Source organism: Castanea sativa, chromosome 12, assembly GCF_040712315.1.
Source record: "Castanea sativa cultivar Marrone di Chiusa Pesio chromosome 12, ASM4071231v1".
Taxonomy (NCBI): Eukaryota; Viridiplantae; Streptophyta; class Magnoliopsida; order Fagales; family Fagaceae; genus Castanea; species Castanea sativa.
The window spans coordinates 6,233,127-6,247,146 of record NC_134024.1 but is presented as its reverse complement, the minus strand read 5'-3'; the positions used below and the strand labels follow the sequence as shown (position 1 = coordinate 6,247,146).

The following is a 14,020-nucleotide window of genomic DNA, read 5'->3' as shown; positions in this document are numbered from 1 at the left end:
TCACACCCACACTCTACTCTTTTTTTCTCTCTAATTTTCCATAGCAGCACTATGTTTATATAAGAGACTTGAGTCGGCTAGTATATCCCAAAACTAAGAAGAACTAGACTTCTTTTCCACACACAAAAGGAGAATCACTCCTATTCCAAATAGAACTCAAAATCAAGTGGTACACAAGACTTTTAATAAAGCTTGATAACTTCAAACAACAGTAACCCAAAAGGAATAAAATTCCTTCCTTATCCAAATCCAACAAGGAGTCGAGCTCCTAATTCAAGCCATATTCTACAAATCTCCACCTTGGCTTGAATTCCATCAAGCCTCACAAACGACATTTGCAAATCACCAAATACAAATCCTTAACAAGTCTCCACCTTGACAAGACATCTCCCAAACCACAAATGCAAAGCACTCAATCAAATTAGAGCCTAACTAGAAAAAGTGCAAATCATCCAAAATTACTTCCAAATGCGTCAATGGATGCCAAATGCACCCAAAGATGGTGCCAAATCCAAATATGAGTCCAAAACAAAGTGCATATCACCACAAATGAAACTTCTTCGTCGCCAGCACCAAAGCCCCTACGGGCTAATTCAAATTGCAAATACCGAATAAGTCCAAGCAGCACTTGAATTTGTGCAAAGGCTTAATCACCATGTCACCATCAAAATTAACATTCTTGGCCAAACACAAACGAATAGTGCCACAAGCTTGTCTATTAATCTTTTCCCAATCCTTGTCTGACATCCCTTTAGGTTTGTCTTCTAAAGTAATATCCAACTCTTGTTGGACCAAGGCATCCATAACTCCACATTGCCACATGCCAAAGTTATTCGTTCCATCAAAATTTTCTACTTCAAATTTAGCATTAGAAACCATGGTCCTAATTTTGCAAAAGACTCTGACAAAGCTTTTCTAGAAGAATCCGCCGAAGATTTTGTAGATGAATCACTTGACATCTTTCTCCCTAAAAATCAGATCCACGAACCAATCACCAAAGAGAACATATCCAAACGCCTAGGTAGTGAACATTGGCTCTGATACTAGTCTGTTGTAAAATAGCGAAAGCTTAAATTACCAAGATTAATTGTGAAAATATTTTAGGCTTGTGAACGATTTTCAAACTAACAATAGGAACGAAGAAAATTAATCCAAAAGAAAATAGACACAAAACACCAAGATTTACGTGGTTTGGCAATAGCCTACATTCACGAGTAACGACGAACAAATTTCACTATATCAAATTTGAGATAATACAAATTGGTGTAGATGCACTCTCATAAACCTAAATCCCAAATACACCTAAATAGCTCTCTCTCATAAATACAAAACCTAAGAACCAAATACAAACCAAAGAACCAAAGGTTCACAAATACCAAATATGAATACCAAATACCAATTGCGCACAAACCAAAGAGAGAGTCACAAATCAAATCCAAAAGTTGCAACGCACCAAGAGAGAGCAAATCATCAAACCGTAGAACCAAAACCAAGCGGCATCAAACCTCTCTCACCATTCCAAATTGCAACCCACAATTATCAAATAACCAAAAAAAAGAGAGCCTATTTTTCTCACACCCACACTCTACTCTTTTTATCTCTCTAGTTTTCCGTAGCAGCACTATGCTTATATAAGAGACTTGAGTTAGCTAGTATATCCAAAACCAAGAAGAACTAGACTTCTTTTCCACACACAAAAGGAGAATCACTCCTATTCCAAATAGAACTCAAAATCAAGTGGTAGACAAGACTTCTAATAAAACTTGATAACTTCAAACAACAGTAACCCAAAAGGAATAAAATTCATTCCTTATGAATAAAATTCATTCCTTATCCAAATCCAACAAGGAGTCGAACTCCTAATTTAAGCCATATTTTACAATTCTTTCATCTAATTTTGTTACATTGTGCCATTAGATGTCCATAAAATGATGTTGTTTTGGTATTTTTGAGTTTCTTAAAAAAAAAAAAAGAATATCTAAAAATCTAATTAAAAACATATTTTGAAAAAAAAATTGTAAAATAACAAGTTATTTCCTCTCTCTCTCTCTCTCTCTCTCTCAAAGTGTGGGGATCAAAATGTCTTAAAGACCTCTTAATTAGGTGAACTAAATCCATCTAAGTATGGAGAGGTCATGTGCTTTATATGAAGGTATTGGACTCTAATTGATAAGAGACCTTTTAAAACTGTAAGGGACAACTTAAAGCGAACAATATCATATCAATGACAAATTTTTTCTTCGAGAAGAAGAGGATGGAGTTGAAGCATAAGCGGTGACGTTTAAACCGTAAACCCCACTAGTTCAAATTTGTCAGAGTATAGCACTTGAGAGTCTAGAATGCAAGTACTTGTAGTGCATAAATTGACTAGTGGCAGCGGGCAGGCAAGCCAAATTTATGTAGAGAGAAGTCAATGTGCCACTCTATCTTCTTTTTTATTTTTTAATTTTTTTTTTATGTGTCACTCTCGTTTGATAACATCAAAATCCAGAAGTTTCGTTATCAGTACGCATCATCGCCGATGGGGATTGAGGCATATTAACATCCGTGACCCATTCTCTCTTAAGAATTAAGGGAAGTGCATGCAAAGCAAAGTCCATGCATGACCAAAAACTTCTTCACCAAACTATTAAATTAGCCACACATCACCTAAAGCCTTGAAGACTCTAGTTTTGTTTGTATAAAACTTGCCACTCGTTTTATGTGGTCCCTTTTTCTCTAAACTTTTGAACACCGCCCTTTGGAATAATGTACAAGCAAATTAATTGTTTTGAAGAGGCAGAAAAGGATGTCATATTTTTGAGTAATTTTTAGGTACTCTCAGAACACGAAGAATAATGTCTCTTCCTCTTACATTTATGATAGGTTTCACTCATTAAATTTATGGTGAGATTTACCATGAATATGAGAGGAATGTGCACCATTTATCCATATTCTGAGAGTATCTATAAATTTTTGCATACTCTTTATGGTTGTAAATTGAATTGATGTAGATGGTGGCTAGCAGGGACAGAGCCAGGACTTAGAGTTAGGGGGGCGACTCTGCTGCTAGTCGTGTGCGGCGACTCCGGCCTTTGAGTCTATTTCTTTATTACTAAGAATTTTTGTTTAAAATTTTTTAAATGGCTAAGTTGTTTGTTTTGGGTAAAATAAATTGATTGGGCTTAATTTTTTAGTTTTATTATTGGTAATTTTTGTTGTTGGGCTAATTTTTTTGGGCTTGTATATTTTGTTTTAAATTTAATCTATTAATTTTTTATGCTCTTTAAAAGGTGAAAAATGCTAAAACTACAAATTTTTTACAAATTACTAATGTGATGAGTGGTTATTGATAAGTAAAAAGTGATGCAAGTGTACGAACCAATAAGAATTTGTTACCTCAATAGTTTGTATGAACGTTATAAAACGTTTGTGGCTATAACATTACTCTCAAAAAAATTAATGGCATTATTAAAGAGGGCAAAATGTAATTTTATTGAACAAAATTGCTAATGTAAGGACCAAAAATCACGTACAAAACTATCAACAACAACGTTTTATGACTAAAGGTCCAAAAACAATGAATTTGTAGAGAGGGTATCAACAACAAAGTTTTTTGACGTCCCCCTTACCTGTGTCTCTCCTCTCTTATTTATACCCTTTGCCCTTACTATCTCAGCCCTACACCTCTCATCTACTCAACCCCCTTTATTGACACTTGTCCATTCCATTGTAGTCGGTAATGGAGAAAAACTTTAGCTCTGTGTTTTGTACTGTTCAGGTTATTTCCACATTAATGCAACGGATAAAGCTTGTACTCCCTATTCAATGTGGCCAGAACGCTTGGTGAAGAGCATTCAATGCAACGTTCGTAGTTATCCACCCTAATCCAGATATTTTCTATATACCTCATACATCATTAATCTATCTTTCGTACTTTTCCAAACCATCCCACGTCATCCTCGGGTCCTTGACTTTTATTCTCCTATACTCCTTATGCTTTCCAGTATGTCTTCGGGTCTTTAGACCTTCGAGTCCTCGGGTCCTCACAACAGCCCCTTAAAACTTGGGCTATTAACCACGAATTAATGGCCAAGTTTTAACTTCTCGGATACACTTCTTACGTGCATTTTGCTTTCACACGTATGGACGTCTTTTCGCTGCCCATTACACGCTCCTAACGCCTCGTAGTCCACGATGGATCATTTATGGTGTTAGGCGGTTCCTTACCTACACACGTTCTACGGCTGGATTAACATCGTACGGTTCAGATTGCGATCTTAATTCTGAGCAGTAAAATTACCGCCCTTTTTTATTTTTTTTTACCCCTATAAAAGCAAACCTTGAGGCTGGCTTTGGTTCATTTTGGCGTTTTGAAGGATTAAAGGAAAAATGACCTCCCGATGAGCAATTTTAAGCATTCTTCAGAGGTGTGTCAGCTTTCCTATTGCTTCTTCTTGATTGTTTATTTTTTTCTCTTTCTGTCGTAAAGTTTAATGGGTAGATACGCTAAACTAGTGAAAACGGATGAGGCGAAGGCCGCATTTAAGGCCCAATATAGGATTCCTGACGATGTAGATATTCAATATTGTGAGGAAGAAGATTGTCTAGTTATACCCCCGGCCACCTGAGTAAATTTTAATCCCTATGACCGCTTTTATCGAAGGTGGAATGGAAATCCCCATGGGTAGGGTGACCCGGGATTTTCTTATAAACTACAGACTTACCCCAGCCCAATGTTCTTTCAATGTCCTTAGGATCCCAGGATGTGTAGATGCCCTAAATCGTAAAATGGGGACTAACTTAACTTAGCATGATGTAAACTAGGCATACAATTGCCAAAAAGGGGAAAAAACAAAATACTACATGAAATGTAGGGTCCTAACCGTTAGGTTGATCTCCTGCTTGCCTGACTCAAGCAAAGGCATGGACAAGGATTACCTCATCATCTTGGGGAATTGGCATGACGGCTTACACTACCCTACCCAAGATGGGGTGCCAGGTAGGGTTCCCGAGGACCGATATGATACTTAGGAATAACAGTCTTCTTTTATAATCTAGCATTGATTAATTCATCCTAACGGTTTTTTATTCCTCACTGCAGACGACTACCACATCGCTCCAAACAAATCCGCCGTGAACTGTCAAGATCTGAATAGAATTCTCCAGTCAGAAATATTCTTGCATAGGGACGGTCAACTTCGGGCAGCCCACGTCATTCTCGGCTACACTCCTTCCACCAAACGTTTTCAAAGTCCAAAGAACGTAATCCGGGCCAGGGATCTTCGTTTAGCTCGTATTGACGTTGCGGTGCCTAGCTTCTTACTACCTACACCCCCACTAGCAGGAACACAGGACACACAACTTCCCGCCCCTCTCGCAGCCAGACTACTTTACCCCCAAGAGCAATCCACTGATCTTGCGGACGAGAAAAAAACTTCAACTCCAGAGCCGAGTCGCCCCGAGGTGACAGATAAAGACTTTGAAGTTTTTTATCGTGAAGATGCCCCTCGTGACTCACAAATTTCTTCAACAAGCAACATGGGCTTCCAAGAGAAAGAACCCGATCTTCTGGCCTTGCTACAAGCACATGCCGGCAACTCTTCTCCTGCTGTGGCCGTACCCCCTCGTCCACTTGCCCCAGCCGTGACACGTACCCCTCCCCCCGAGGTCGCGGACAAGAAAAGGAAAAGGGGTCAAAATAGCAAAAATGTTATAAAGATTGATAAAGGAGAGAACCCCGACCTCCCTTCTAAAGATACTAGGGCAGGAAAAAACCCCTCCAAGAAGCCTGCTCATACTGGTTCTTCTAAGGAAACCAGTGGCGATCCATCAAGGAAAGCATCGGTTTGGCGCCCCAGCTTTACCCTAAGTTCAGGCAGCCCCGTTCTTGATGATGCCAATCTAAGAGATCCAAAAAAAGGAAGCTCAAGTTTGGTGGCCGAGTGCTTGGAAAAGGCCTTATGCCTTCCCTAGGACATGGCTGAACTGTGGTCTTTTCGCAAAAGAGAAGTCTTCCTGTCTTTAAAACAAGACCTAGCTAAGGTATCTTTCCCAATTCTATACCATTTTATCTTTATTATTATTGAAAGCATTACTCATATGACTTTCGTAATTTATGTACATTATAGGCTGTCCAGGCTTCGTTCATGGCTAAGGAATGGGTGGATCATTCCTTGGACTTAGCCAAAAAAGCTGAGCACAATGCCGAAGTCGCTGTGAGGGCTCAGAACGAAGAAGAACAAAATCTGAAGGAAACCCTCATTCGACTAGCCGAGGTGGAAAAGGCTCATTAAAACGCAGAATCTGCCTTGCAAAGTTATGAGTCGTAAGCCAATATTGCTCTTGAAGCCCAAAAACAAGCCCAAAACAGACTTGCTCTTATTGTGGTGGAGCTTAAACAGGTGCAAAAGGAATTAGCATCTAAGGAGCAGGAGAAGGCTGATGCTGAGCAAGCAGCATATGATGCCGGTATGAAGAAAGCTGCTAACAGCCTCAATGCTCAACTAAAAGGGGTTGCCCGTGCGTTCTGTTTAGAAGTTTGGGGTTGGGCCTTAGACGCTGCCGAAGTATCCACTGAATTGGAGCTTCGAAATCCCGACAGCGTTTATTACCCTTCTGCTTTACAACTGGCTCCTGCTCCTCCCAAACCAACGAGTGACTCTAGTTCCATTCCTCCTGCCTCTGCAACCACTTCGGATCCAGAACCTTCTTCTGTTCACCCCAAGGGCCAAGAAATAGCCGAGAACCCTTCTCCTAATGCCGAGCTGGTGAATGAAGAAAATGAAGTCGATACAAAGGAAGTGGGACAGGCAAAAAAGAAGAAAAAAGAGAAATAAATAGAGAAGAAGAACACCAAAGAGAAACAAACAAGCACTTGATGCTGTTACTTTTCTTTTTGTTGTCATTGTTGTTGTTGTTGTTTTTTTTTTTTTTTTTTTGGTTATTGTTGTTGTTGTTGTTTGTTAGACTAAATTTAAAGGATTCATAGTCGTGCCAATGGTACATATTAGTTATTGTCAACATATCGCAATATTCCAATATTAACTTTGTTTCTACTCATTTGCCAAGTACAATTCTTTACCGTTAAAATAATAACTTTTCATATGCACATAAACATAACACGATCATCAACTTTGCAACGCAAGCCAGAAGAATACCCGTAATACACCATTTCGTTACCTTTTCGTCTTAAACTTATGACTTGAGGAGCAGAACAAGAACTAAGACTAAGTTAACACTTAAATTTTCTTTAGGGGGTTAATTTTTTAGACTTGTGGCCCAAGGAGCCGTACAAGAGCTAAGATCAGTTTAACAATTAGATTTTCCATAGGGTGTTAATGTTTCTTAGACTTGTGGCCCAAGGAGCTGGACAAGAGCTAAGATCAGCTTAACACTTGGATTTTTCATAGGGTGTTAATTTTTCTTAGACTTGTGGCCTGAGGAGCCAGATAAGAGCTAAGATCAGCTCAACACTTGGATTTTTCATAGGGTGTTAATTTTTCTTAGACTTGTGGCCCGAGGAGCCGGACAAGAACTAAGATCAGTTTAACACTTGGATGTTCCATAGGGTGTTAATTTTTCTTAGACTTGTGGCCCGAGGAGCCGGAAAAAAACTAAGATCAGCTTAACACTTGGATGTTCCATAGGGTGTTAATTTTTCTTAGACTTATGGCCCGAGGAGCCGGACAAGAGCTAAGATTAGCTTAACACTTGGATTTTTCATAAGGTGTTAATTTTTCTTAAACTTGTGGCCCGAGGAGCCGGACAAGAGCTAAGATCAGCTTAACACTTGGATATAAGTTATTCCAGTAAAGAAACACAGACTAATGAAACAAGATAGGCCTACAACTTATACAAAAGAAGGCTCTTTCATTAATAGTAATAACGTCGTAAGTTGTTTACATTCCAGGGGCGATAAACTACTCTTCCATCTAAATCTTCTAAATGATAGGCCCCCACACCTGCTACAGACGTAATTCTATATGGTCCTCCCCAATTAGGCTCTAACTTACCCCAGGCAGGATTTCTTGCTGTCCCCACCACTTTTCTTAATACCAAATCTCTTGGTACTAAAGGTCTCGACTTTACTCCTTTGTCATATGTTTGCTTGAGTTTCTGTTGGTAGCTGCCCAATTTCACACTGGCTACTTCCCTTCTTTCTTCAATAGTATTCAAACTATCGCATAGCATGTCATGATTGCTTTCAACGTTATACTGATCAGATTTCAAGGTGGGAAAGCCTGACTCCAACGGAATTACCGCCTCCATTCCATATTTCATTGAAAAGGGTGTCTCGCCTGTTGATCTTCGGGGGGGTAGTACGATAAGTTCACAACACATGAGGCAACTCTTCTACCCATCTTCCTTTAGCATCATCTAATCGCTTCTTTAACCCTGCCAAAATGACCTTATTTATAGCCTCAGCTTGACCATTTCCTTGAGGGTAGGCCGGTGTTGAATATCCATTCCTTATTCCTAGATCCCCACAATACCTACAAAAGGCCTTGCTATCAAACTGAAGTCCATTATCAGAAATCAAAGTATGCGGGACTCCAAAGCGAGTTACAATATTCTTCCAAATAAACTTCTTAGCGTCTGCATCCCTGATGTTAGCTAATAGTTCGGCTTCCACCCACTTAGTAAAATAATCCGTGCCGACAATGAGCCATCTTCTATTACCAGTTGCCCGAGGAAAAGGTTTGACGATATCCAAGCCCCACTTAGCAAAAGGCCATGGGCTAGACAATGGATTTAAGACTCCCCCTGGTTGATGAATGTTTGGTGCAAACCTTTGACACTGGTCACACTTCCTTGCATACTCCTGGGAGGCCTTCTGCATATTTGGCCACCAATACCCTTGAGTCATGGCCCTGTGTGCTAACGATCTTCCCCCAATATGACTTCCACATATTCCCTCATGCAACTCTTCCAATAAAGGCTCAACAGCTTCAGGATGCACGCAGAGCAGATATGGCCCCGAGTAGGAACGTTTGTACAACTTATGCTCCCCAGAAAGCCAATAACGGGGGGCACTTCTCCGTACCTTCTCTGCTTCCACTTTACCTTCGGGTAACATACCATACTGTAAGAAGGTCACAATTGGATCCATCCAGCTTGGGCCAACGTGAATGCTGTGAATCCCAACTGTCGGGATACCAGTAAGGCTAGAAGTCAAAAAGTCCTCTACCATTACCGTCCGTGGTAACTTTGAGCCTAAGGATGTGGCTATCATGGCCAACGAGTCGGCATGAGCGTTCTACCCTCTCGAAATTTGTCTTACTTTGAAACTCTTAAACATGCCTAACACCCCTTTGACTCGGTCGAGGTATTTTTTCATTCTTTCATCTCTTGCCTCAAACTCTCCATTAACTTGCCTGATGACTAATCTAGAATCACAATACAGTTCCACTATTTCTCCTCCTTTGAGCGCCTGCCAAGAGAGCTTCATACTCGGTCTCATTATTAGTGGCTACAAATCCTAGCTGTTGTGACTTTTCCATAACTAACTTCTCAGGGGTAATCAACACAATTCCAATCCTTGCTCCCTTTCGGTTAGATGCCCCATCCGTATAAACTTCCCAAAGAAGGACACTCCCAAGCCCAATAGACATTATGGCTAGCATAACATCTTCTTGCTTAATGCCACTTTCCGTATATTCAGCCATGAAGTCGGCAAGAACCTGTCCTTTAATAGTTGTCCGGGGCATATACTTAACATCATAGGCTCCAAGCCTAGTTCCCCACTTAGCCACGCAACCAGTGTAATCAGATTTCCTCATGATGGCTTGCAAAGGCAATTGGGTAAGTACCACAATCGTATGGGCTTGAAAATAATGGGGAAGCTTCCTTGTTGCATGTACGACGGCTAGAAGAGCCTTTTCCAAAGGTAAATATCGCCGCTCGATCTCTTGCAAGGATTTACTAATGTAATATACCGATTTTTGAATTCCATCATCATTCTGTACTAGGACAAGACTTACAGCATAGTCTGTGACTGCCAAATAGGCATACAACACCTCTTCCTTCTCCGGTCGTGATAGTATTGGTGGATTCGTCAAATATTGCTTCAAATCCTCAAAAGCCAAATTACACTCATCCGTCCACTGGAAATCTCTCCATTTATGCAAAAGGTGATAAAAAGGTCGGCACCTGTCCGCAGATCGTGATACAAACCGATTCAATGCCACAAACATTCCAGTTAGCTTTTGTACCTCCTTAGGATTCCGAGGAGGATGCAACCCTAAGATAGCCTTGATTTGATCAGGATTAACTTCAATTCCCCGGTGCGTTATCATATACCCGAGAAACTTTCCCGAACTTACTCCAAAGGAACACTTGGAAGCGTTCAAACGCAATTTATAACTCCTAAGGATTGAGAAGGTTTCTTGTAAGTCCCTCAAATGGTCCCCTACTTTCTTACTTTTAATCACCATGTCATCCATATATGCTTCCATATTACGCCCCAACTGCAACTCAAACATTCTAGTCACCATCCTTTGATAAGTGGAGCCTACATTTTTAAGACCAAAGGGCATTACTCCATAATGGTAATTGTCATTAGGAGCACGAAAAGCTGTCTTCTCCTGATCACTCAATGACATTGGTATCTGATGATAATCTTGAAAAACATTCAAGAAACTCATCCGAGGATGCCCAACAATTGCATCCACCAACTAATCAATTCTCGGAATAGGAAATGGGTCCTTTGGACATGCTTTGTTCAGATCAGTGAAGTCGACACAAACTCTTCATTTTCCGTTCTTCTTTTTAATCACAGCAGTGTTGGCAAGCCACTCAGGATAGAAGATTTCCTTGATTGCCCCTGCTTGCTTTAACTTATTAACCTCCTCTTTAACTGCCTCGGCATGCTCTTAGGACGCACGCCGAGGAGGTTGCTTACGGGGCACTGTGTCGGGACTAACATTCAAATGGTGACAAATGAATTCCGAATCAATTCCTGGGACATCATAGGTCGTCCATACAAAAACATCAATGTTATCCTTTAAAAACTTAACTAGTTCCTCCTTTTCCAATACTGGTAATTGGGATCCCACCTGAAAATATCTCTCTTGACCCTCTCCTATAAATATTTTCTCCAATTCGTTAGTGGAACCCCCATCCCCATCGATACCCATCCCCCGAGCAGGTTTCTTTAATTGCTATAAAGCTTTTGTAGTCACCCCCGTTGATGAACCTTGCCCTGTTCTAATACTTGCAGACATCAGACACTGCCTGGCTACCGATTGACTGCTGTGTAATATTCCCACCCTTCCTTGGATAGGATATTTCACCATTACTTGCAAAGTTGAAGAAACTGCCTCCATTGCATGGAGCCAAGGCCTAGCCAGAATGGCCGTGTAAGGTGAATATGCCCTGACCACTATGAAGTTAACCTGGACCTCTGCATCCTCAACCTGTACAGGCAGCCTAATCATCCCCCGCGGAATCACCTGTTTCCCGTTAAAAGCTACTAACGGGGAATCGGACTTCTCCAAATCCTCATCTTTCAACTTTAAACCATTAAACAAGTTGGGATACATAATTTCTGCACCACTTCCATCATCCACCAAGACTCGTTTCACGTCATATCCCCCAATACGAATAGTCATCATCATGGGGTTAACACGTTCCTTCCTTATCTTCCTCAGAAAAACCCAACACTGGCGTTGCCAAGAACCTCATTCTTTTAGCCAGTTGGTTGCTTCCCTTCATAACTTCATTCCCAAAACTACTATGCACGGACATGATCCGAGAAGGATCCTCGGCTTCTCTTCTCGACTGCTCCATAATGACATTAATGGTGCCTAATGCTGGCCGAGGAATATTTCCACAATATATTTGTGTACCTTGATGTCCAACTTGCCCGTCTGGCCTAGACAAGAAATGATTGAGCTTTCCTGCCTTGGCTAATTGGTTCAAATGGTCACGCAATGTCCGACACTCTTCTGTGGTATGTCCCTTGTCTTGATGATAATGACAATGAAGATTTTGATTCCTCAAAGATGCATCGCCACTCATCTTGTTAGGTTGTCTAAAGTATGGTTCGTCTCGTATTTTCTCCAATATTTGATGTATAGGCTCCTTGAACAGTGAATTAACCAAAGGAGTTTCAGCTGGCAATGGACGACTTGGAAAATCTCGCCTAGGCCGACTGCCTTGATACACCATTCCTCGAAGATCTTTCCTTTCCTGATATAGCTTCGCTTTTCCTTTGCTTTGAATCTGATCGTCCTCAACCCGTTTATATTTGTCTATACGGTCCATAAGCTGGCGTATGTCTACAGCTGCCTTCATTGTCAAGGACTTCCTCAATCCGTGCTCCATGGGGAGCCCCACCTGAAAAGTTCTTACAGCCACATTTTCAACATCTCCGTCAATTTCATTATACATTTCCCAATACCGATCGGAATAAGTTTTGAGCGTTTCTCCTTCCCTCATGGCCATAGATAGTAATGCATCCAAGGGTTTTGGGATCCTACTACAGGTTATGAACAGAGCCCCGAATGCCCTCGTCAACTCTTCAAAGGACTTTAGGGAACCTTCCGCCAAAGCATCAAACCATCGCATGGCCATTGGTCCCAAACTGGAAGGAAAAACTCTACACATCAACGCTTAATTATTCGAATAGACTGCCATCTTTTGATTAAAATGACTGACATGTTCTACAGGATCAGTCCTGCCATTATAAATGGTAAATATAGATTGAGAAAATCTGTGAGGGAGTTTTGCCTTATTTATCCGGGCCACGAAAGGGGATTTAGAGATTTGCCTCAAGGCTTTACCCATTGCATCATTCCCCTCACCTTGGTACGTCCCATTTTCACCTTGCGCCTCCTTACTCCTCCTTGGCCCAACGCCCGAAGAAGTAATCAAACGGGCCTCACTGTGAAGAGACTCAGATGCTTGATGTTCCTTTCCTCCTCGCTTTTTCTCGGAGCTACCACTGGACGAGTAAGACGGGCTCCTCTTACCACGCTTCTTACGATCTAAGCGCTTGTGCAGATAATCTATCTCGAATTGCATTTGCTGCAACACATCATCACGAGACATTTGCCTTTCAATCGGTGATCGTTGCCCAGCCACTTAATCACTACGATACGATTCCACCACCACACTTGGGGTGTGTTTCTTTCCAACTCCACGTTGCATTTTTATAGTTGGGTTTCCCCTTTATGAACCTACTGATTTTTCCCTTTCCTGATTCGCCTCCGCCATTCACCTTCAAACCAGAACGCCCCACTTTATTGTTTTCACAAACGGCGCCAATTGTAAGGACCAAAAATCATGTACAAAACTAACAACAACAGCGTTTTATGACTAAAGGTCCAAAAACAATGAATTTGTAGAGAGGGTATCAACAACAAAGTTTTTTGACGTCCCCCTTACCTGTGTCTCTCCTCTCTTATTTATACCCTTTGCTCTTACTATCTCAGCCCTACACCTCTCATCTACTCAACCCCCTTTACAAACACTTGTCCATTCCATTGTAGTCGGTAATGGAGAAAAACTTTAGCTCTGTGCTTTGTACTGTTCAGGTCATTTCCACATTAATGCAACGGATAAAGTTTGTACTCCTTATTCAATGCAGCTAGAACACTTGGTGCAGAGCATTCAATGCAACGTTCGTAGTTATCCACCCCAACCCAGATATTTGCTATATACCTCATACATCACCAATCTATCTTTTGTACTTTTCCAAACCATCCCACGTCATCCTCGGGTCCTTGACTTTTATTCTCCTATACTCCTTATGCTTTCCAGTATGTTTTTAGGTCTTTAGATCTTCGGGTCCTTGGGTCCTCACAGCTAAAGTTAGTGTAAGTGCACAATTGCGCCTGGACCCAAAAACAAACGTGGGCTCAGGCCCAATGAGCCTTAAACAATAAGATTTGTAGAGTGTGGGTTCGCAATCTAGTTTGATGGTGTTCGAAGCTTAATGAACAGGCTAGAATGCTACAGTGTTTGCAAACAATAGACAAGTAGGGCAAATGAACCTCCTCGGACGTAAGCCGAGGACGATTTATATATTATTTCTCTT

The 14,020-nt window shown here is 41.1% G+C and overlaps 2 protein-coding genes across 2 annotated transcripts; both read right to left on the bottom strand.

The window, feature by feature from the left end:
- Positions 1-11,141: 11,141 nt before the first annotated feature.
- LOC142620089 (uncharacterized) lies at positions 11,142-11,597 on the bottom strand. Its single transcript, XM_075793519.1, has one exon. It carries the CDS (start codon positions 11,595-11,597, stop codon positions 11,142-11,144), a length of 456 nt encoding a protein of 151 aa, XP_075649634.1.
- A 4-nt stretch (positions 11,598-11,601) lies between these two features.
- On the bottom strand, positions 11,602-12,555 carry LOC142620088 (uncharacterized). Its single transcript, XM_075793518.1, has one exon. The coding sequence runs from the start codon at positions 12,553-12,555 to the stop codon at positions 11,602-11,604; it is 954 nt and encodes a 317-aa protein (XP_075649633.1).
- Between the last annotated feature and the right edge of the window lie 1,465 nt (positions 12,556-14,020).

Coding starts and splice junctions, on each gene's coding strand:
- LOC142620089 (XM_075793519.1), bottom strand. CDS start 11,597: ATGATGATGACTATTCGTATTGGGGGATATGACGTGAAACGAGTCTTG.
- LOC142620088 (XM_075793518.1), bottom strand. CDS start 12,555: ATGGCCATGCGATGGTTTGATGCTTTGGCGGAAGGTTCCCTAAAGTCC.